The sequence below is a fragment of the Podarcis liolepis genome (assembly GCF_965112155.1).
Source record: "Podarcis liolepis genome assembly, chromosome: 6".
NCBI lineage: Eukaryota > Metazoa > Chordata > Lepidosauria > Squamata > Lacertidae > Podarcis > Podarcis liolepis.
Genome location: NC_139559.1, coordinates 44799955 through 44822310, shown reverse-complemented (window position 1 = coordinate 44822310; position 22356 = coordinate 44799955). Strand labels below are relative to the sequence as shown.

The 22356-nt window shown below is 44.1% G+C and overlaps 1 protein-coding gene across 6 annotated transcripts in view; it reads left to right on the top strand.

Moving 5' to 3' along the window:
- SCUBE3 (signal peptide, CUB domain and EGF like domain containing 3) overlaps nt 1–22356 on the top strand; it is a 109116-nt gene that overhangs the window by 7434 nt on the left and 79326 nt on the right. For all 6 annotated transcript variants that reach the window (XM_083509175.1, XM_083509176.1, XM_083509180.1 and 3 more), the window contains exons 2-3: nt 19160–19282; nt 22036–22161. In XM_083509175.1, coding sequence (XP_083365301.1) covers nt 19160–19282; nt 22036–22161 — 249 coding nt within the window. The remainder of the gene's footprint in view (nt 1–19159; nt 19283–22035; nt 22162–22356) is intronic.

Here is a 22356-nt window from a genome sequence, read left to right as displayed (position 1 = left end):
ACATATTTTATGAACTTCAAAGACATGCCAACTGTATAATGCTGTCTCATGATTTATGTTTACAAGGTCTGCTATCTTAGTGTAATCATACAGTATAATTACTTTTCCTTGCTTAATGTGCCTAACAAGAAGCAAGGCATGTATCAACACAATGCATTATGATTCAGCCTTTCAGCAAAATGCTCCATGTATGAATGTGGACAGGACACCTTTGGGGAGAATCATATGCTGGGGACTTGTATGGATCAGTTAATTATGTACTGGGCTTTGGTTGTAGCATCTCAAATTCTGTTTTCTGAGCTTTTGTTTCACTGTTCTGTAGGTGGAATTGTGGTGCTCCATTGCGTGGATGATACTTATTTAGTGGACCCACCTTCTCTCCCATGAACTTGGAACCTTGCAGACTTCTCACATTTTATGTTTTTTTCTGTCTAAATCAGCAAACTGGTTTGAGCAAGCCCTCCAAACAGTGGTTTCCAATCCTGGTTTGGAGGGCTCATCCAAACCATAGTCTGCTGGTCCAGACAAAACACCCAAGTGTGTTTTGAGTGTTTAATACATTGAGTAATGTATTACGAGGGGAGAGAGTCCTTGAGCCCCGTGGTGCAGCAAGGAAATTTTAATCCCAGGACTTAATGGTTTTATTGGGGGGGGGGGCGGCAAAGGCTTTGGATAGCCATGTTCAGTTGTGAAAGTAACATTTCTCCCACCACTACTCCATGCTTTATAACTGCTTCAGCAGTCCTGATGTGTTAGAGCAGAAAACAGGTTGTCAGCCCTGTTAAAGAGAAATTTTTCGCTCTATAACACGCACCCGACCATAACACACACGTAGTTTTTAGAGGAGGAAAATCCGTATGCATGCCACCCGTGGGCATTCCCTCCATAACACGCACAGACATTTCCCCTTACTTTTTAGGAGGAAAAAAGTAAGTGTTATGGTGCAAAAAATACGGTAATCTGAGCATGCGCGGTTTCACATTTTAAACTCACTTAAATCATAGCCCAGTCATGGCTACAGGAATACGTGGGGCTGGCTTCTGCTATCCTGATGCTAAACACATTTACTTTGGAATAAGCACAATATAAAGTAAAAATAATAAAATGAGTACTTGTAAGTATGTACATGCCTGGCCGGTTGCCCCTTAAGTTTTTTATAGTAGGAAATGACACCCCTAAGGTCCAGCCTAGCTGTAGCACGGCTTCAGCCCTCAGTGTATTTGGTCAGTTGTCTGAAATCTGTCGATGTGTCAAGCATGGTTTGGAGGATAGAGTTGCTTCGTTTGGCACTCACCACTGAATATTGCTAATAGAAAAAAGGGTACGGTTAAATGACTTAGACTACCTAGATCAGGGGTAGGCAACCTAAGGCCCGTGGGGCAGCCCAATCACCTTCTCTCTCTCTCTTTTTTTCAATTTTTTTATTGATTTTCCCAAATTTTAAACAAACAAACAAACTTACATCTTAACTGTACTTAATCCAATCTTAGTGACATTGTTAAATGAATTCCTCGAATCCCCCTGGCTAGTTTCATTGTATATCATTGTAACAGTTTTCCAAAACTAATTTTCTCATAAAATTAACTTAGTCACTTATCATCTTTCTTCCTTTTCATTTTAACTTTAAACATACTATTCTTTAACATTACATATTTAAATCCTAAGCCTATCTGGTATTTGCAAGTTTTCCCAATTAAGTTATTTTAGCATATTTAACTTTGAATTTCATCCAATCGTCCTGGTACTCCTCCTCCTTCTGGTCGCGGACTCTTCCAGTCTGGTCGGCTAGCTCCGAAAAGTCCATCGTCTTCATCTGCCATTGGCCCAATCGCCTTCTCAATCCGGCCTGCGGACAGTCTGGAAATCAGCATGTTTTTACATGAGTAGAATGTGTCCTTTTATTTAGAATGCATCTCTGGGTTATTTGTGGGGCCTGCCTCGTATTTTTATATGAGTAGAATGTGTGCTTTTATTTAGAATGCATCTCTGGGTTATTTGTGGGGCATAGGAATTTGTTCATTTCCCCCCTCCAAAATATAGTCCGCCCCACCACATGGTCTGAGGGAGGGTGGACTGGCCCATGGCTGAAAAAGGTTGCTGACCCCTGACCTAGATATATGTTTTGGCTGTTGTGATTCCCTATTCCCATTTGGTAAGGGGGCAAAAGGACTATCCCCAGCCAGTACGGCCAGTGGTTGGAGAAAGCTGGAATGTAATAATAATAATAATAATAATAATTTATTATTTATACCCCGCCCATCTGGCTGGGCCTCCCCAGCCACTCTGGGCGGCTTCCATAAAAACCAAAAATACAATAAAATATCACACGTTAAAAACTTCCCTGAACAGGGCTGCCTTAAGATGTCTCCTGAATGTCAGGTAGTTGTTTATCGCCTTGACATCTGCTGGAAGGGTGTTCCACAAGGCGGGCGCCACTACCGAGAAGGCCCTCTGCCTGGTTCCCTGTAGCTTTGCTTCTCGCAATGAGGGAACCGCCAGAAGGCCCTCGGCGCTGGACCTCAGCGTCCGGGCAGAATGATGGGGGTGGAGACGCTCCTTCAGGTATACTGGACCGAGGCCGTTTAGGGCTTTAAAGGTCAGCACCAACACTTTGAATTGTGCTCGGAAACGTACTGGGAGCCAATGCAGGTCTTTCAAGACCGGTGTTATATGGTCTCGGCGGCCGCTCCCAGTCACCAGTCTAGCTGCCGCATTCTGGATTAGTTGTAGTTTCCGAGTCACCTTCAAAGGTAGCCCCACGTAGAGTGCATTGCAGTAGTCCAAGCGGGAGATAACCAGAGCATGCACCACTCTGGCGAGACAGTCCGCAGGCAGATAGGGTCTCAGCCTACGTACCAGATGGAGCTGGTAAACAGCTGCCCTGGACACAGATTTGACCTGTGCCTCCATGGACAGCTGTGAGTCCAAAATGACTCCCAGGCTGCGCACCTGGTCCTTCAGGGGCACAGTTACCCCATTCAGGACCAGGGAATCCTCCACACCTGCCCGCCTTCTGTCCCCCAAGAACAGTACTTCTGTCTTGTCAGGATTCAACCTCAATCTGTTAGCCGCCATCCATCCTCCAACCGCCTCCAGACACTCACACAGGACCTTCACCGCCTTCACTGGTTCTGATTTAAAAGAGAGGTAGAGCTGGGTATCATCCGCATACTGATGAACACCCAGCCCAAACCTCCTGATGATCTCTCCCAGCGGCCGCATGTAGATGTTGAAAAGCATGGGGGAGAGGACAGAACCCTGAGGCACCCCACATGTAGTAGAATGTTGGGGACTAGCTGTTGTATATACAGATGATTCTGCTGAAAATCTGCCACAGAATGCCAAGTTCTTTGTGGATGCCCCACAAATGCCTCCTCCAGCTCTTTCAAGCCATCTTAGGAGGGAGACGAGAGTTTCAGCATTTCTGACACCCCTTTTCATCTTCTTCCAGACAAAGCAATGTGTTGTCTTCTGACCAGACTCCTTAAGTGCAATACAAATTGCCTTAGCTCCTTCGTCTTCTCCCTTGCTGTTCTCTGAGCCAAACAAAGTGTACCACAGTGTCTGAGGTGGTTATTAGTGCGTTGGTAAAAAACAAGAAATAAAAAGGGGGGCTGCTGAAGCTATAAAGCTTTAATTTGGCCTTAACTGAAGTGGAAACTCTGCAAGACTGCCAACAGCTACACATACACATTCACTAAATATTTTTTTTTTAATCCTGTTAATGTACATTATATTAAATTAAATAATAAAAGTTGCTTTTAAAACCTATGAAGTTCTTTGAGACTGAAGAAAATAATGATTTTTTTTTGTTTAATTTTCTATTTTTATTAGTTGCCCAGTTCCCATCTCCCCCCCCCCCCAATTTTACAATAATTGACTAGAACTTTAAACATAAAACACAGGAATTCAATACCTGGAGGGGAAAGTAGTGTGTCCCATATGCAAATTCTAGGTATTTCATACTCATTTAAGAGAGTTGACAAGCATGTGAAGTGGGATAATTCTTTTCTGTCTGCCTATGTAAAGAAAATAATATATAAATCCTACCTTGGTGGGGGACAGTCACTGATAACCTGCACTGGGGTTCCTCCGGTTTCATCATAGGTGAAGCAACTTGACCACTCCTCCAGAAACATCCCTCTTAAACTGCTAACAAGAAGGACCAAATAATTTTATTCCTCTACAGAAATGTTTGTTTAATAGGGCCTTGTATATAGCATTCTAATAATCTGTCTTTTTGTGTGTGGGGGGGGGTAATGTTATGTGTGTTTGAAATGTTGTAAGTAGGCAGCATTTGGATTAGAGAAGCCAAGGGGCCGAGACTTAATGGGAGAATATCAATGGCTTCTTGTCATGGTGGGTATATGTAGAGTTGTTGTGCCCCAAAAACCAATTGCTGAGGAACAGAGGCAGTGAGCAATTATTATTCTCTGTGTGTGCTCCCAGGGGAACCCAGTTTGCCAGCCTGGGAGACACCATGATGGACTAGATAGGTTTTTGGTCTGACTCCTCTTCTGTTCTTAGTGGGCATTCACATGTGTGAATGCACATTCCCCCCTTTCTTTCTACTTCAGTAATCTGGTTTGAGAGCAAGGGTGGGGGACCTCCAGCTCCAGGACCAAATGTGGCCCCCTAGGCCTCTCTCTCTGGCCCTTGGGGGACTCTCCCTGGGCTGCATCTGTTGCTGACTCTGTTCTGTGTTCTCCTTGAGTGCTTTTGCCCAGCTCCACCCACTTTTGCCTCTGCTCCTATCCACCAGCGACATGCATCCCCAGAAAGTTACCTGTGAGGGATTGAAGAAGGTTGTGTTACCTGAGATACAGTGCTGTCAGCCCTGGAAAGCAGAGGGCCAATTGACGCAACTTGGGGCAGATCCAAACCATACATTCAAAGCACATCCAACACACTTATAAAATACATGACTTCCCCCCAAAGAATCCTGGGAAGTGTAGTCCGCCCCCCCCCCAGGAGCTACAGTTTCCAGTACTGTAACAAACTACAGTCCCCAGGATTCTTTGGGGGAAGTAATGCACTTCGAAAGTGCTTTAAATGTGTGGTGTGGACCTGCCTCAAGTTGGTATGCTGTGAATATGGATTGAGTGGATCCGATCCATGGAGTATTCAGCACTTGCAGAAGCGGTTGTGTGATTGCTTCAACATACAGTGGTACCACGGGTTAAGTACTTAATTCGTTCTGGAGGTCTGTTCTTAACCTGAAACTGTTCTTAACCTGAAGTACCACTTTAGCTAATGGGGCCTCCCGGTGCTGTTGTGCCGCTGGAGCACGATTTCTGTTCTCATCCTGAACCAAAGTTCTTAACCTGAGGTACTATTTCTGGGTTAGTGGAGTCTGTAACCTGAAGCGTCTGTAACCTGAAGTGTATGTAACCCGAGGTACCACTGTATTGCTGAAGCTGCTGCTCTCAACCCATATTCATTTTGTGACTGCTTAGCTGGCGAAATACTTAACTGCTTTAGCTTGTGCCAAATTGTTGTTGGATCCATTCAATTAATGCACATTTTTAGCACTACAAGTTTGAGCCCTTAGTAGCAGTAGCAGCATAGCTACTGCAGCCCAATACTTTTAGCCACACAACAACCTCCTAAGAAATCGTTGCCTCGCAGAAAGGATCCGGATCTTCAGGGCAAGGGCTGTGGGTGTAGAGCGCTGGTTGAATAATAAGTTCAGAATTCTTCCCAAAGGTAAGAACGGCAGTGTGATCACGTGCGACAGAAAAGAAAAGTGCAGTGGGAGTCACCAAATACAAATAAAAAAACTGTGTTTGTTGAAACTTCCTTGTATGAGCTTCCAGTGTGCTTTACAAGGGCATCCACAGAGCTCATATCACATATGAGAAGGCCTGTTTCAATTGGCAGTACACAGGGGCAGAACTAGGCTTTATTTCACCCAGATCAAAGACCGAGTTTGGCACTCCCATATGCACATTTGCGCACGCACACACTGGCTAAAAACCTCAATGGCGCCCCTCTGGAGGCTTCACCCGGGGCAAAGAACCCAGCTTAAATCCTCCCCCTGCCCTGTAGCTATGACATTGCAGTACGTACATAGGTAAAAATCAGATTATGAACAGTTGCAAATTGAGCAATATATGCAGCCATCGGTATAGTGGCCACTTAAACCATAGTCACAAAGATAGGACTCTCATAGATAAGCTAGTCATGTGTGGTGGCGCCACATATAATTGCAGTGATTTCAGTGATGTGCCAAGTCAAATTAATCTCTCTCCAGACTTGCTGTGGCCCAATTGAAATTACCGCTGCTGTTTGAGGAATCTCTTAGCGTAAAAAGCTTAAATTGTGATTGCAGCTCGTGTACATGGCTACAGTGTGGGGACATGGAGGGAAGGAACCTTTGACGTCTATTTTTTTTTTTTAATCATGGAATTTCTCCAGTTACAGAGATGGTCCACCTCACCAGGGTGCTGTTGCACACTCCCCGGCTAACAACAACCCTGTTGATGTGTTAAATGTCCTAAATAAAGTGCCCCATCCACCCCCTTTTAAGAGAACTTCACAGCCATACAAGTATATAGTCCAGGACTGCTGTGCTGTAATTTTATTTGCTTGGTGTTACACTTGTTTTCCTAGTTTTTAGACTCCTAGTTTTATTCATATTGGGATGGCTGTATGTTTAAAGTACACAGAGTTCCAGAGAGTCTCTGTCCTAAGTTTGGTTTTCCAAAGGCAGCCAAGGTAGGAAGGATCAAGCGGGAGAAAGAACATTTCTTCCACTTAGGTAACTCATTCCACAAATGAACACTCCATTGATTTTTTGGGGTGTGTATGTGTGTCAAATGTAGTTCTAGGTTTTTATCATCATCAAAAACCTTGCATTTTAAGTACTCAGTGACCCAAGCTACAAATGCCACTGAGAAAGTATTTTTATTGCAGTGCTTCTATTACTCAGTACACTAAGACAAAACCTAGAGCCACCCTACCTTTGACACAGTGGAGATAACTGTTGAAGTTTGGTGTTCAGTCAAGATAAGCACAAACCTTGTAGCATCCTCATGAAATAATAATAAGACATACCACAAGGACTGCCTCTGCCTATATGAACTGACCCAGACCTTGTGATCATCACCTGAGGCCCTTCTCTGTGTGCCTCCTCTGCAAGTGGCTCCCCACTTGTGGAATACTCTCCCCAGGGAGGCTTGCCTGGTGCCTTGGTTTCATATACAGTGGTACCTCAGGTTACATACGCTTCAGGTTACAGACTCCGCTAACCCAGAAATAGTGCTTCAGGTTAAGAACTTTGCTTCAGGATTAGAACAGAAATCATGCTCTGGCGGTGTGGCAACAGCAGGAGGCCCCATTAGCTAAAGTGGTGCTTCAGGTTAAGAACACTTTCAGGTTAAGAACGGACCTCCGGAACGAATTAAGTACTTAACCCGAGGTACCACTGTACTTGGGCACCAAGCAAAAGCATTCCTCTTCTCCCAGGCCTTTGGGTAATTAGATCTATGAACTTTAAAACTTTTCTGGGGGGTTGGGAGTGTTAGTGTTTTGGTTTGTGATGTATTTTTGTGGTTTTTGTGTTTTTGTGTAAAGCATCCCGTGATGCAACTGTAGTATGCCAGAGAGAGGAAAGGCCCCTTTGCAAGGTGGCCAGAGGGCTTTCTGCCCCATCGCAATGTTGATGTCAGAGGAGTGGTTCTCCTTCTTTCAGCCCAGTGCTGTGAAGGGGAGGAGAACCAGTTTCTCTGCTCTTCAGACACCAGCCTCTGAAGAACAGGGAGAGCAGTTTTCCTCTGAAGAGCAGCTAAGCTATTTGGAGGTCTGAGAGTCTGGTGGTTTGCCATGGATTGCAATATCCTACTAGCTTTGCAGTTGCAAGCCTTGGAAGTTGCCAGCAAATCAGAAGTGCCTGTGAAATCCAATTGTTAACACATAAACTTAGCTTTTGGGGGGGAATAGATGCTCTTTCATGACTTTTATAATGTTTCCCTTACCGTTTCCCTTAGCCAATGTCCCTAGAAGTCCCTAGAATATAGAAACATAGTCATATTGGAAGCAGCCTGATACTGGATCATCTACCTCAGTATTTTTAAAGCTGACTGGTGTTACGGTTTCACATCTCCAGCCCTATGTTGGGGATTAAACCCAGGACCTTCTGCTGCAAGACAGATGCTCTAGCCCTAAACTACAGCCCTCCTTGGTCAGAATGGCAGACAGCAGTTATGCTTACTGCCCTCAATGGCCCTTCAAAAGAGAAGGGAAAGGTTACCCAAAGTTAAATATTCCTTTGCAGACGGGTGCAATGCCAAATTATTAAGGCCAGCCAATTCCAGGACTTCTGTCTTTGCTGAATTGCCCTTTGAATGTGAAGCAATTTAGATGCATCTTGGCAAGCCCCTGCGGTGAGATCAGGCTTGCTGCTGCCCAGGGCTCTGGTACCTGCACCTAGAATTACTCAGCACCAGCGGCAATTTGCTGGGGGACAAGTTGCAATTGTTTATGCCAAGGCCTTTGCCAAAGTCTGCAGAAGCCCTAAATGTGACTTGGGCCAGAAAGTGGAGCCTGTGGCTACATGTGGGCAGCAGCAACCGCTTTGAAGCGGAAGGAAAGGGTTAGGGGGTGCTGCATATCCTGCTGTGAGCATTTAGTATTTAACTTATGAACCCTCAACCACAGCCTCACTCGTGGGTAACTGGCCTAATATCTCCAAGGGTCTGGAGCCGCTCCCATTTTGTGGCACGCTCTCTATGAACCCCTAGTCTCATTTAGGAAAATGTGGTCACAGAGTTTTCTGTATGGTCTTGTTTGGAAGGCTGGGTTTTATTCCCAGGAGTTAGAAAATATGACTCAAAGTAGAATTTACTTTCTTGAGGGCTGTTGCCATTCCCCCCCCCTCATCCGTTTTATTTGCACACATTTTAAATGTGAAAAATGATGTCATTGCAGGTGTGTCGGGTATATCTCTGTGTGCATTGGTTGCATGTATATGTAGATTTGAATAGAAACAAGCGTCTTACACCAGAAATGTTTCAGAGGAAGAGAGAAGTCTTATTATTTTACTATGAGTTGCCAGTATCCCAGATCCGTAAATCTGGAAAGCATAATTGGGTCTCCTGCAAAGTAGATACAAGCAGACATTGCCAAATGATGTTTAATGTAACATGTAGTTTTGGACCACAGGCTTAGATCCCAAGTAGTGTTAAGTCTCTCATTCTATTAGTCCAGTGATTTACCCGTGCGGAACTGAGCTCCCCACCTCTCCCCTTCCCGCACTTCTGAATCTGTTCTGTGGTTTCCCCCAACCCTCCAGAGCAGATTTGGGGAGGGTATGGGCGGAGGTGGTAAAGGGTGGCAAGTCCCATTGCACAGGGGTAAATCCTTGCACTAATGGAATAAGGGCTAGGACTGCTTTGTCAGCGGTCATGGCTATCTGTTCTCTTATGAATGAGGAATTCATGCTTTGCAATACATTAGGCCTAACAACAGAAAACTAATAAATGTACAATTTCCTTCAGCACCTTCTGGTGCTATCCTCTTTATCTTTTTCTGACTGGGGGCTGAGTTTCCCTCAACTACCATCTTGCTCACTCTGAAAACTTGGTTGGTAGTGGGGTGAATTAATAATACAGGCCCCACCCTTTGATGCAAAAACATTTCTAATGTGGCTTACAAAACTTGTGATATGCACATGGCTGTGCTCATACACACGTGGCTCTCTTAATTCTGTAGTGAGCACACCGCACATTCTGGGTCCTATGTACATCTCTGTGCTAAACACAGCACTGCACTGTGCCAGTCATGCAAAGAGATCTGCTGTGTGGTGGTGTTTCAAAGTTTGTAGTTTAAGAAAGGACCCCACTCTCCCGAGCACACGCAATTATTCAAATACATACAATTAGTTCTACTTCAAATAAAAGTGTATTTCCATATGTCCCTGTGAGTTTCTGGTGGTCTGTATCCATGTTCTTTTGTAGTTTCATAGGAAGTAAAGCTAAACCAAGTTTTATAAAACTTTGTATTGTTTCTTTGGACTTGAACTTTCTTAGCTAGCTTTTCCATTAATATCAAGTCCCATATGTGTATAAACCACATTTCAGACAAATCAGTGTTTAGAGTTCTCCATTGTCGACCAATTGCAAGGTGTGTTGCCATCATGAGGTAAGTTATGAGGTACTTCTGGGTGAGGTCCTGGGCATCTGCTGATTAAATGGAAAGAAGAACAGTCTTTGGGTCTGTTTGAGCTTTGGTAAGTCCTGTTGTTCTGTTTCCCAAAAAACATAACCCAAAAGGCTATATACTCAGGGGCAGGATCATCAGTCTACTGCTGTGATCGGTAATCTGCATGTCCCGTGGATGCCCACAAGAGGGCATTTGCTTGGGACAAACCCAGGTTTAAAGAAACAGGCCTGTCACATCTAATTTTATGTCGCTGGGATTTAAGTGCAGTTTTTTCAGTTCTGCCATAATCTTCCTACAACTTGTAACATTTTAGTTGGCCTTCATAAAATCATTATCCTAATGTGGTTTTTGGAATCCCCTTCCCCCCAAGTATGTTACCCAGGTGCCCAGTCATGTTGGTGCCCCAGTCTTTCCCCTTCCCTACTTGACTCCTTTAGCTTCATTCTACAAGTGACCTTGCGAAGCATGAGGCTTTGACAAGCACAACAGAGGGAGCAAACAGTGGCATAAGCCATCCATCCATCCTCATTAATAGGAGACAGACTTGCTCTCACAGTCTGGGAGGAGTAAGAGCTCTGGATGCATGCAAATGCCTCTGTTCACTCATTGTGAACACACACTGCAATTGGACCACCAGATAGCCCTGTTGAGAAAGAAGCAGAGCACCTCCATCTGTAATCAACAGCTATTTGCATTATTTAAGGATAGGATTCTCGGTCTCCGTTTTGCACTGAGAAAACTGTTGGCACCCTACAGCCAATAGAACTACACAGCCCATGATGCTACCTCAGCAAACATCATACCACTCTACCTGGTTGTTAAAAACAACACCATCCATCCTCCTCTTGGCTAGTTGACATTAACACTAGCAAAATTAACCTTTCAGTTGCACATTAACCCTCTCTGCTATTGTACTTCCAACACCTCAGTGTAAGGATGAACAAGCTCATTAAAGTCTGGCTTATCTCAGGTCTCAGAGATAGCATTCAGGGGGAAGATTATGTGTGCCTTCTCAGGGCTCTTAGGATTTCAGGTCAAGTCTAGAACACATCAGTTTTGAGTGTTGATAATTGCACGTTTTAGCCAGTATAGTTTTACAACCTAAGTACTGATCCAGGAAATGCAATAAAGGAAACTAAAATAAATCCCTACTTCAGCATCACTTGTGAAAACAGCCTTACTTGATTTAAAGAAGCTGAGATTTTCATTCGGTGATTAGTTTTGGCTTTCGTATATGTGGTGAAATAAGGAAACTTGGCAATGCCAAGCGTCACCCCATGCCAGTTTAGCAATCTAGTCATGTTATCAGGCCAAATTACAATAGCACAATGCTCCTTTACCACAAGACAAGGAAGTGAGGCTCTCAACAAAAAGTTGGATTCAGCTTTCCTCTCCCTGTTGTAAATCTTTTCATGTCTCCTGTGGTTTGGGTCAGATTGTAATTCTTGATTGATGACCCAGGGATGTGGTGGTTACCCTGGGCTGTGGTTAATGTAAAATAACAAATATGAATACATTGTGTAAATGTTTATATAGCACATATGTATGTACTGCCTTGCTGATGCAAATTTAAGCTTCCTAGTAAAACATACTGGAAATATGAGAATAATAGTGGGGGGAGTGCATTATTACATGTAGGGGTTTCTCCTGCTTGATATGTGACCTTTTTCATAGCACACAGCAGTTTACAGAAACTATTTTTGCAGCTCTTCCTAGTGCAAAAAGTCAAACCTAGAACCGTGCTCTTGGTTCCTCGTGTTGGACAATAGGGTGAGGGACCAATTCTAATGGTCCACCCCCAGACACTGATGCACTCCAATGGGTTTCTTCTGATGGCTCTGGATGGACTTCCCAATGTATAGAGATTCTGGTGGTGGAGAGGGTTGTGATAGAACAACTGCAGGTGTTTCCAGGTGACACTGATTACCTAGATCCACTCCAGTCTGGGTTCTGGATTGTTTTTAGGAATGAATCCACCTCTTTTGCTCTGGTGGAGGACCTTTATTCAGGGAGAGGGTCAGAGAGAGTGAAACCTAGTCTCTCAGTAGCTTTCAATATCATGGACCTTGGTTTCCTCCTAGACCAGTATTAAGGATGGGTATCAGAAACACTGTATTGGAGTGGGTCCATTTCCCACCTGCATGGTTGAGTCCAGGAAGTAGCCTTGGGGGAGTGCACTTTGGTTCCCTGGCACTTGTGCTACGTTCCACAGAGCACTATTTTGTCCCCAATGCTCTTTAACATCTACATGGAGCTGTTGCCATTAGAATTTTTGGACCATGATGTTGTTAGTATGCTGAAAACATGTGGCTCCATAACGTCTGAATCTGGAAGCCTGTATTAGCTGTATAAGTGGTGCTAGATTGATGCCTGAATGCAGTGGTGGACTGGATGAGGGTCAATAAACTGAATTTGAATTTTGGGAGGACAGATGCTTTGTGGGTAGAATAACAGAAGTGTAGATTTGGAAGGGACCATGAGGGTCATCTACTCCAACACCCAGCAATGTAGTAATCTCAACTAAAGCATCCAAGGCAGATGACCATCCAACCTCTGCTTGAAAACCTCCAGTGAAGGAAAGTAGGTGGCCCCCAAGTCTGGATGATAGGCCAATTGCCTGTTTTGTTTTGCTTTGTTCTGTTCTGGTATGCCAGCTGTAGCTATATTTGGAGCAGGATAGCCAGACTGCTTTAGTCCACGTGTTAGTAACCTTGAGACTGGATTACTGCAATGCATTGGATGTGGGGGCTGTCCTTGCATTGGAAACTCCAGTTAGTGTGGATTGCAGTGGCTGGACTGCTGCTGAGAGCATGTGACATCTCTGCTAAAAAAAACCTGCATTGGCTGCTCATATGCTACTGGGCTAGGTTCACAGTTTCTCTATTAAGATACAAAGCTCTGAACAACTTGGGTCCAAGGTACCTTAAGGACCACCTGAGCCTAGGGGCAGCACAACCCGTTTTGCTGCCTGAGGAAAAATGAGAATGTGCTGCTGCACTATACAGGCAAGGGAATCTGTCGTGAAGGTGTGGCAGTGCCCACAAAGTGGTGGTGGCTTCCAGCGAGATCTTGCAATATTCTAATGAGATCTCACAAGACCTTGCCAGAAATTGGCACTGCTGCTGGCACTGCTTCTCCACTGATGAGTTAGGCAGGGTGCCTGTGGGGGTGACACTTCTTCAACTTCTGTCATCCAAAGCGGCTGCTTCGCCCCACCTTATGCTGGCCCTGCCTCAGCCCTTATATCCCAGCTTGAGCAGTGAGATCTTCTCAAGGGGCACCTTTAATTGTCCCCCATGATTCAGAAACTCATTTGGCTTCAATGAGAAGTCCGGCCTTTAGTATCTCTGGCCCCAAGCTGTGGAGTACTCTTCCAGAAGAGTATTGGCAGGCATCTTTTCAACTGATTTTCCAGACATCTCTTGAAGACCATTTTATGCCAACGTTAATATTATTATTAGTTTATATATAGATATACCCTGCCTTTTTCCCTGACGGGACTCAAGGCAAAATTACAGATTAAAACAAGTACCTCTAAAAACATAGAAAAATCAATTATTAAAATGCAATTAAGCATTGAGAATTGAAACTATATACTTATATAAAACCTGTTTAAAAACATATCAATGATTACAACAAAAATAGCACAGCACCAGCCCCTTAATTAAAAGCAGTCAATTCCCAAAAGCCTGTTGGAACAAGAAACTCTTCATCTGCCAGCGGAAGGACAACAAGGAGGAAGCCACTCCAGCTTCTCTAGGCGGGGAGTTCCAAAGTCTGGGAGCAGCCACCAAGAAGGCCCTCTCCTGTGTTCCCATCAAGTGTGCCTGGTGGGACTGAAACACCCCCAAAAAAATATCTGGGCGCTTTTGCATGAGAGAATACGGTTTTTCAGATAGCTTGGACTTAATCCATGTAGGGCAGGGGTCCTCAAACTACGGTCCGTGGGCCAGATTTGGCCCACCAGGGTCTTGAACCCATCCCGCACGGCAATTGCAGAGCCCGCCGCTGTCTAAGGTGAAAGGAAGTGTGGCGTCCCGTGCGTGAGCGCGACCTTAAGCCTTATTGCAAGCGATATCAGCAACGTGGGAGCAGTTGCGAAGCTTGAAGCAGCGGAGGTGAGAGAGCACAGGACTGTTAATTGTGCAAAGGCGGCCCTGGGGGTCTCCAATAACCCTGCTCCAATCGTGGGAGCCAAAGCAAGCAGCCTGTGCGGTGGCAATGCCGTGCCCCAGCCTGGGGCTGCACTCGCTCGCATTCAGCTGCCCGTGGGAAGCCACTACTGCTGCCGCCCCTGCCGTGGTCAGCTCCAGGAGCAAGGAGCACCATCCCGCCCTGCGGGTGAGGGGGTGGGAGTTTGTGGCGGTGGCAGCAGATTCCCTTCCAGCGCCAGCGAAGAAGTGAGCGCTCTGACTGCTGATATGTAAGTGAGGCTGAGCATCACAGGCAGCAGCTTATCCACTTTGGGTGTGGGTGGGTGGGTGTATGAGAGAGAGAGAGAGAGAGAGAGAGAGAGAGAGAGAGAGAGAGAATCGTGTTTATCTATCCATCTTTAATTTAGCTATCTGTGGCCAGCTGCCCCCCTCCACCTAAATCAAGTAAATCAATAAAAATATTGATCCTGCCCCCCCAACATGAAGCCTCCCTTCCCTTCCATAAATCCTGGCTATGCCCATGTAGCTATCCCTCCCTTGAAAATACCATTTCTTCCTGTTCAGTCCATCCCTACAGCAATGATGTTCGTAATATAAAATATATGTGCAGTGTGCATAGGAATTGGTTTGTATTTTTTTCCAAACTGTAGTCTGGCCCCCCAACAGTGTCCGAGGGACAGTGAACTGGCCCCCTGTTTTAAAAGTTTGAGGACCCTTCATGTAGGGCTTTATAGGTGAAAATCAGCACTTGTGCCCAGAAACAGATGGGTGGCCAGTGGAGCTGTTCTAGCAAGGAAATCATATGTTCCCTATAACCAGCTCCAGTCAACAATCCAGTTGTTTAAACTTTTTCAAGATGAGCTAGTCATTTTTATTATAATTTTTTTATTTTGTATTGTATTTTATGTTTATTGTGCCTGCATATTTTGTTGTACACTGCCTCAGTATTTTATATGAAGGGGAGGTCTTTAAGTAAGCTCATCAATCAATCAATCAATCAATCAATCACTTAGTCAGAATCCTGCCAAACAATAGAAATTCAACCTGTGAAGATTTCCTAGGAACATCTTCTCTGTCTGTTGATTTTCTGTTTGCTATGCAGCTTTTTAAATTTTAGGAACTCTGCCAGAGATAGTAACCCTACAGAAGTGAACAAAAGAGGCCATTATAATATTTGGGGCTGCTTTTCTTTATACAACAAGCAATGAAACCCAACCCCTACACAAGTGCTTCCTGAATAAATAGACCATGGGTTGGAACACATCCCCAAACACAAGATCAGCTGTTTAGGTAAATCTGGGCAATTGTTGCATTGGTTTTAGAATGTAAGTTGTACTGCTCTTTGAGGATTATTATGAGAAAACTTGCACGTTCTTCCCTACCAGCGTATTTCAGGCTGATCTCTTTTCCACCCACCAATTTTGAGATTGATCTCTCACTTCTGCTTTTCCTCAGATTAGTTTCATCTTCTCTGAGGTTTTCCAGTGGCTACTAAACCAGTATATTTTCAGGAGTCAGATGGGAGGTAGAACAAAAACTATCCGAATCAGTTTTCCTGCAACTCAATGAAATAAGCTTTATAAAACCTGAGTTTATAGATCTAAACAGATAGGTAGCCGTGTTGGTCTGCCATAGTCAAAATAAAAAAATTCCTTCCAGTAGCACCTTAAAGACCAACTAAGTTAGTTCTTGGTATGAGCTTTCGTGTGCATGCACACTTCTTCAGATACACACAGTGTATCTAAACAGATCACCTTGTGAAATTTCTGCTGCATACATTTTGCTAAATTTGAGCAGTTTGGTAGCTAAGAATGAGCTCATATACAAAGCCCATTTCTGAAAGCCAGATGCAACATAGCTGTTGGATAAACTGGACTTGGGAGAGGATGAGGAAGGGTTTAAGTTTGTCTTTGCATTTCCTAAGACCTGGTGCCAGCTGGAGACTGGCAGACTCCTTTTAGTTGTCTTCTATTGGGTAAAATGATTTTATTTTTGGTTAAAATACACACTGTGTAGTTTGGAATCTCATGATGCACACACATAGGTAAAGCCAGAAATAATAACTTTGGCTGGGAATACAGCCAAAGTTATTATGTCTGGCTTATGATGGCAACAGATCAGGGGGAAATGAGGAGGACAGGGGTAAATTCTTCCCCATTCCCTCTTAGCACAGGGGGACGGACGGATGGGCCTTTCACCCTCCAGATGTTGTTGGAATCCAACTTCTGTGAGCTCCCAGCCAGCATAGCCAATGGTGAAGGGTGAGAGAAGTTGCAGCCCAACAACTTTTGGAGCTTCACAGGTTCCTCTCCCCTGTCCTACAGATTCAGGTGTCTGTTTTTGTTGTTGTTGAGTAACTAACTATTTAGGATCTGGCTTTTTTCACAAACTCTCATACTTTTTGAGAAACGTAAAACTGTCCTGTCCAGATGTCCTGTTCCCAGCAGCACCAAATACGAATTGCAAGTGTAACAGTAATCACAGGTGAAACACCGCAAACAGAATTCAGTCAGAACTGAGATGAAATATACAGTGGTACCTCGGGTTATATACGCTTCAGGTTACAGACTCCACTAACCCAGAAATAGTACCTCGGGTTAAGAACTTTGCTTCAGGATGAGAACAGAAATCGTGCTCTGGCGGCGTGGCGGCCGCGGGAGGCCCCATTAGCTAAAGTGGTGCTTCAGGTTAAGAACAGTTTCAGGTTAAGTACGGACCTCCGGAACGAATTAAGTACTTAACCCGAGGTACCACTGTAATGGAATATTACATGACCTAAGAAGATGCATGTATTGAAATAGTCTTCCTTTCTTTATTTCACATATTTATGAAGAGTTCTGAACTTGTTATTCCTCTGCAGCATCCTATTGGGCAAGTCCAGACCTGTTTAACTTCAACACCAGATCATGTACCTTTTGACTATTCTCTGGGCCTTAAGAGCTAAAGCGTTGAGCACTCCACCAACAATGCCTGGATTACAACCAGTAGAGGAAAAGCTGTAAAGGCTGTCATTGACAGAGCTTTATTCAAGATTCAGGCATGACCCAAATCTGACCATTTACCAACTGAACCACATCCTGAGCAAAGCCAGAGCTTATAGTTGTTATTAATCATGTTATTTCCTGAAGGACCTGAGAACAAGAGTTAGTCACTGTACTGTTGAGGCTTGGAAGGAGCCAGGTGAGCAATCTTAGTAACAATGCTTGGTAGAAGGAAGCCAAAAATTATTCACTTAGAAGAGGCCACAGTCATCTGCACTCACCACTAACTATGTCTCCTGCTGGCTTTGTAGATTCACAGAATTGTAGTGCTGAAAGAGGCACAAAGGCCGTCCAGTTCAGCTCCATGCAAGGAAGTGGAATCCTCTATACCAGATCACTGTGATGGAAGAATATAATGTAAATTATAGGGTTCTACAAGCAGAGCAGAAAGAGTCATAGTGAACCTTGCCAATAGTATATGTGGCATAAGGAATACGTTTAACAAGACAAAAGCTGCATTCCTCTTGCTGAGAACCTTGCCATTGATTCCCTTATTTGAATACTATTAATTGCATATCATATTTATATTTATTACATGCAAACTGCCTGATCCTATAAAAAGTTAGGCGTGTCTAAACCTATTAAACTCAGTGGATTTAGATATGCCTAATTATTGCTAATGTCAGGCTGAATTTTTCCTCCTTTGCTATATAATAAACACAACAATTCAAAACAATTGCCTGGTTTCTTATTAAGCTGAGATGTGCACAAGCTTTGTGCCCACTCAATTGGTATTTGTACTTCCCTCTTCACATCTTGGTGTATTGTGATTAACCCAGGAAGTTTCTGTCCACCATAGATTCCCTTTACATAGGGATGGGAATCTATAGTTACTATGATCGGAACAAGGCAGCATCTTAAACCAGCTGCAAACTATGGTTTGTAATCCTAGCATGTGCAAATCCTGGTAACCATAATTTCCAGTTCAAGTGTAACAGGACACTATGATTAATACGTTCAGGAAGTGTTGAATCATGCTGTAGGCGCAGGCATGGCCAAACTTGGCCCTCCAGATGTTTTGGGACTATAACTCCCATCATCCCTAGCTAACAGGACCAGTGGTCAGGGATGATGGGAGTTGTAGTCCCAAAAAACATCCGGAGGGCCAAGTTTGGCCATGCCTGCTGTAGGGGAAATGAAGAGGAGGAGTATGTGGCACAAGGCTTGTGCTTATCTCAGCTAATTAAGATGTGATAGGTGCATCTGAATTGCAGCACTCTCTTGTATCAAATGTTGTGCTCTAATATAGCATATAATTGATCTCCCTGTTTCGTGTAATGGCTGGATATTAATAGCTTATGTTTGATATACTGTCAGATTGACTAATGCCATTATCTCTGTAATGTATGAATTCTGAAGCCATTCCTTTTTATTTAGTTCTGATTGTGCTCATCGGTGTTTAGCAAAGGCTAATTTTGCATCAGCCAAGGAAACCAGAAGAGAGACTGGGGGTAGGGGGCATTATTCATTTATGTGTGAGATTTTGTACCCAAACTTCACCACTAAGTCCCAGGGCAGAATTACAACAAAGGTTTGCTGCAATGGGATTTCGCTACTGAGGAAGGTTTTGCCATAATCCTGGAAACTGACCTATTGCTCCAAAATGGGATCATCCTGGAAACTGGCTCCAAAATGCGATCATCCTCGAGCACAATCTTGATGCCTGGGGAGATTCAGCTGATAGGCCTGCTCTTCTGAATTCAGTTTGCAGGCTTTCTGACATAAAGGTTGTCTGGTGTGTTTAATGAAACTCAATAACTCAGGCTTTTATGATGTCATTTCCCCCCTCTCTTTCATTTGCAGATATTGACGAATGTGTTGATGGGACTGACAACTGCCACATTGACGCCATCTGCCAGAACACTCCCAAATCTTACAAATGCATCTGCAAATCTGGCTACACCGGAGATGGGAAGCACTGCAAAGGTAGGGAGAATAGGTCAGCCCATTGAAGCAAAGATGGGGAGGAAATGCTTGCACGCTCTTTTATGCTGTTTTATGCGGAGGGGCAAAAACCCATTATATTTCAAAGAGTTTTTTATTAGTTGTGTCTTAGCTGCAGTGAAGTTCCTTTGGTGTCTCTGAAAAATGTGAAGATCACTCTGCTACACTCACAGCCAATGTGGTCAGAATAATGGCTCTTCCAGATGGTTTTAATTTTATTTATTAAGCTAAATAAATGGATTATTCATTTTGTGCAGGGGTGAAACAGCATGGGGCTACCAGACTGCCTCTGGTTAGGCACTGATGAGGGAGAGGCTTGCTTAGCTTTAATAAGTATTCTCAGATAATTTCAGGGCCCTAGAGAATTTGGTGAGTTCTGTTTCAGCTTTCATTATCCCCCTTACCACCACCACCACCACCACTGTCAGATGCAGTGGTCTCCACTGGTCAGCGTGGCTGAAAGAAACTTGCCCATGGTTATGGTGGACTGTGTGTACCTGTGTTCATAACAAGGGTGCTGATAAGTGGGGTTCCCTTCTACAACACAGGAACCCCACTTATGGGACATGCCCTGAAGGGTTTGTGGATCATAGAATGATAGAGCTGGAAGGGACCATAAGGGTCATCTAGTCCTGAGATCTCATGCTCCACCAACTAAGCCATCTCAGTTTATGTTCATGTTTGATAGCTTCCATTGAGATACAGTGGCTTGGGGAACGGCTGTAGCTCCATGGTAGAGTATCTGCTTTGCCTGCAGGAAGCCCCCAATTCAATCCCTAGCACCTTCAGGTAGGGCTGGGAAAGTCTTCCTTGTCTGACAGAAACCTGGAGAGCTGCTGTGAGTCGGTGTAGACAGTACTGAGTTGGTTGGATCAGTTGTCTGATTCAGTATAAGGCAGCTTCCTGTATCCCTGTAACCAATGCTATTTTTCTAGAAAACACACAGCATGAACGCCTCCCTTGTTCTCTTATAATGGCAATGGCGCCCACCTTGACAGGTGCTGGAACTGAGTTCCAGCTGACAAAAAGCCCTGCCTGTAATCTACCTCCCCATTGATGTGGAGGCCGCTCCCGAACAACCATAAACCCTGACCGCTGCAAATTGGCAGATACTGGGAGCTCTCGCACCAGCCAAGAAGTTCTTAAGCTGCAGCTGTGACTAGAAACAGGGTGGCCATCCCACCGTGTGGCTCTAATTCAACTGCATCTGTCAGGAGGAGGAGTGAGAGGTGAAGAGAAGGAATTGAGTGAAAGTAAGGAGGGACAGAGGACAGGGAAGAGAATGGAGGGGGTGACCAGGAGCCGAGGGGATGGTGAGGAGGGGAAAAGAAGCAGAAGATAGTAGAACAGTCAAGCCAGAGGAGAATGTGGGGAAACTGAGACGCTGCACAATAAAGGACCTCAGGCAAGAAGGTTGTTGGGCTGATGCTCCCTCTTACTCTGAGACACCCCAAATAGCAGATGAATAGTCCCCAGATGTTTCTGTGGAGCACCCCTTTCCAAATTCCAAACTCATTTTAAAAACATTCTTAAAAAAACAAACACCAACCTATTTTTTGCTTCCTCCTTATGCATGCAGTTCTTGCTTGCAGTTTGGGCTTTTGTTGGGTGTCCAATAGGCTTTTCCAATAGGGTGGGAAGGTGAGTTGTGGCTATCTGAGTCTCTGTGTGTGTTATACATGTGGTATGTGGGCCTATGTGAGTGTGATCCTCAATGCAGCCCTTGGACCTTAAAAGGTTAGCCATCCCTATGTTAAAATCCCTGCATTTGTGGCTGCCTCTGCCCTTCACAGATATCCAGCGAAAACGGTCAGGGAATAATCTAATCTGTAGGACCTGAAGTGGTTCCCAGACTGGACTGAATAGCCCTCATAGGCTTTCCTTACAGCAAAAAGGCTGCTACTAAGGCTCATACTTACATGTTGACCCAAGGACTGAAACTTGGGTTAAATATAATTATGGGATTTTTTCCCCCAGCAAACAGATTTGGTTTTCAGGAATGGTCTTTCTAAATCGTGATGAACATGGCTTCTGTCCCCAAAGTGCTGTCACAGTGTCATCTCATGTGACATTTTTTTCTGGCCCTTTCTTGCTGAAATCCTGAATCAAAGGAATGGCTAAATTACTCTGTGCGTCTGAGTTACTGGATTTTTTCCCTATGTGGTTCCACCAATTATTTTCAGTTAAGCAACTTAGCCACCTCAGTGTTGGAGTTTTATCTCCAGTGAATGATCAAAGTATCAAGCCCATCTTGAAACAGAACTGAGAGAGCTAAACTCTGAGATCACATAATAAACAAGGACTTGTTTTGAGTGCATCCCTTTATCAAGTTTCCAATAGTACTGCATGCATAAATTCCTGATTGGATAATCAAAAACTAAAGGCTATGTTTCTGGGATTATGTTGGACAATGGTAGAGATGCATCCATCTTGCATTTAATATAGAAAACACAATTATGGTGGCTTTAACAAATGACCTGGTGCCAAAGTTTTGAGCATGAGTGGCAGTTTCTGACAGGATATATCGTGGGTCATTTTGAATGATGTGACGTGTGAGCAATTTCGTTGTAAGCTACTTTGAGTTTATTGACAGCAAATACAATTGTTTGAACAATACTATTGATGGTCTAGTAAACTTATAAACTCTAGCTAAAGCCCTTCAATGATTTTCATGCATGCGCTCAGTGAAAAGTTGGTAATTCTTGGACCGCTGATGTTCTCCATTCTTTGTACAGATGTTGATGAATGTGAACGTGACGACAATGCAGGCTGTGTCCATGAATGTGTCAACATCCCAGGGAATTATCGATGTACCTGCTACGATGGCTTCCGCCTGGCACATGATGGCCATAACTGCCTTGGTAAGAAATTCATGCATTGTCAAACTGTTTATATTCAAAACATATAAAAACAACAGTGTAAGATTTGCCATATAGATTTCCTATTTCAGAAGCAGCCTGAAACAAGAGCTCTCAGAGGTATGAATATTTGCATTCTGGATCCAAAAGTTGAATTCTTTCTGTGAATTGCTGAGTGCAACTTTTCTGACTCAATTA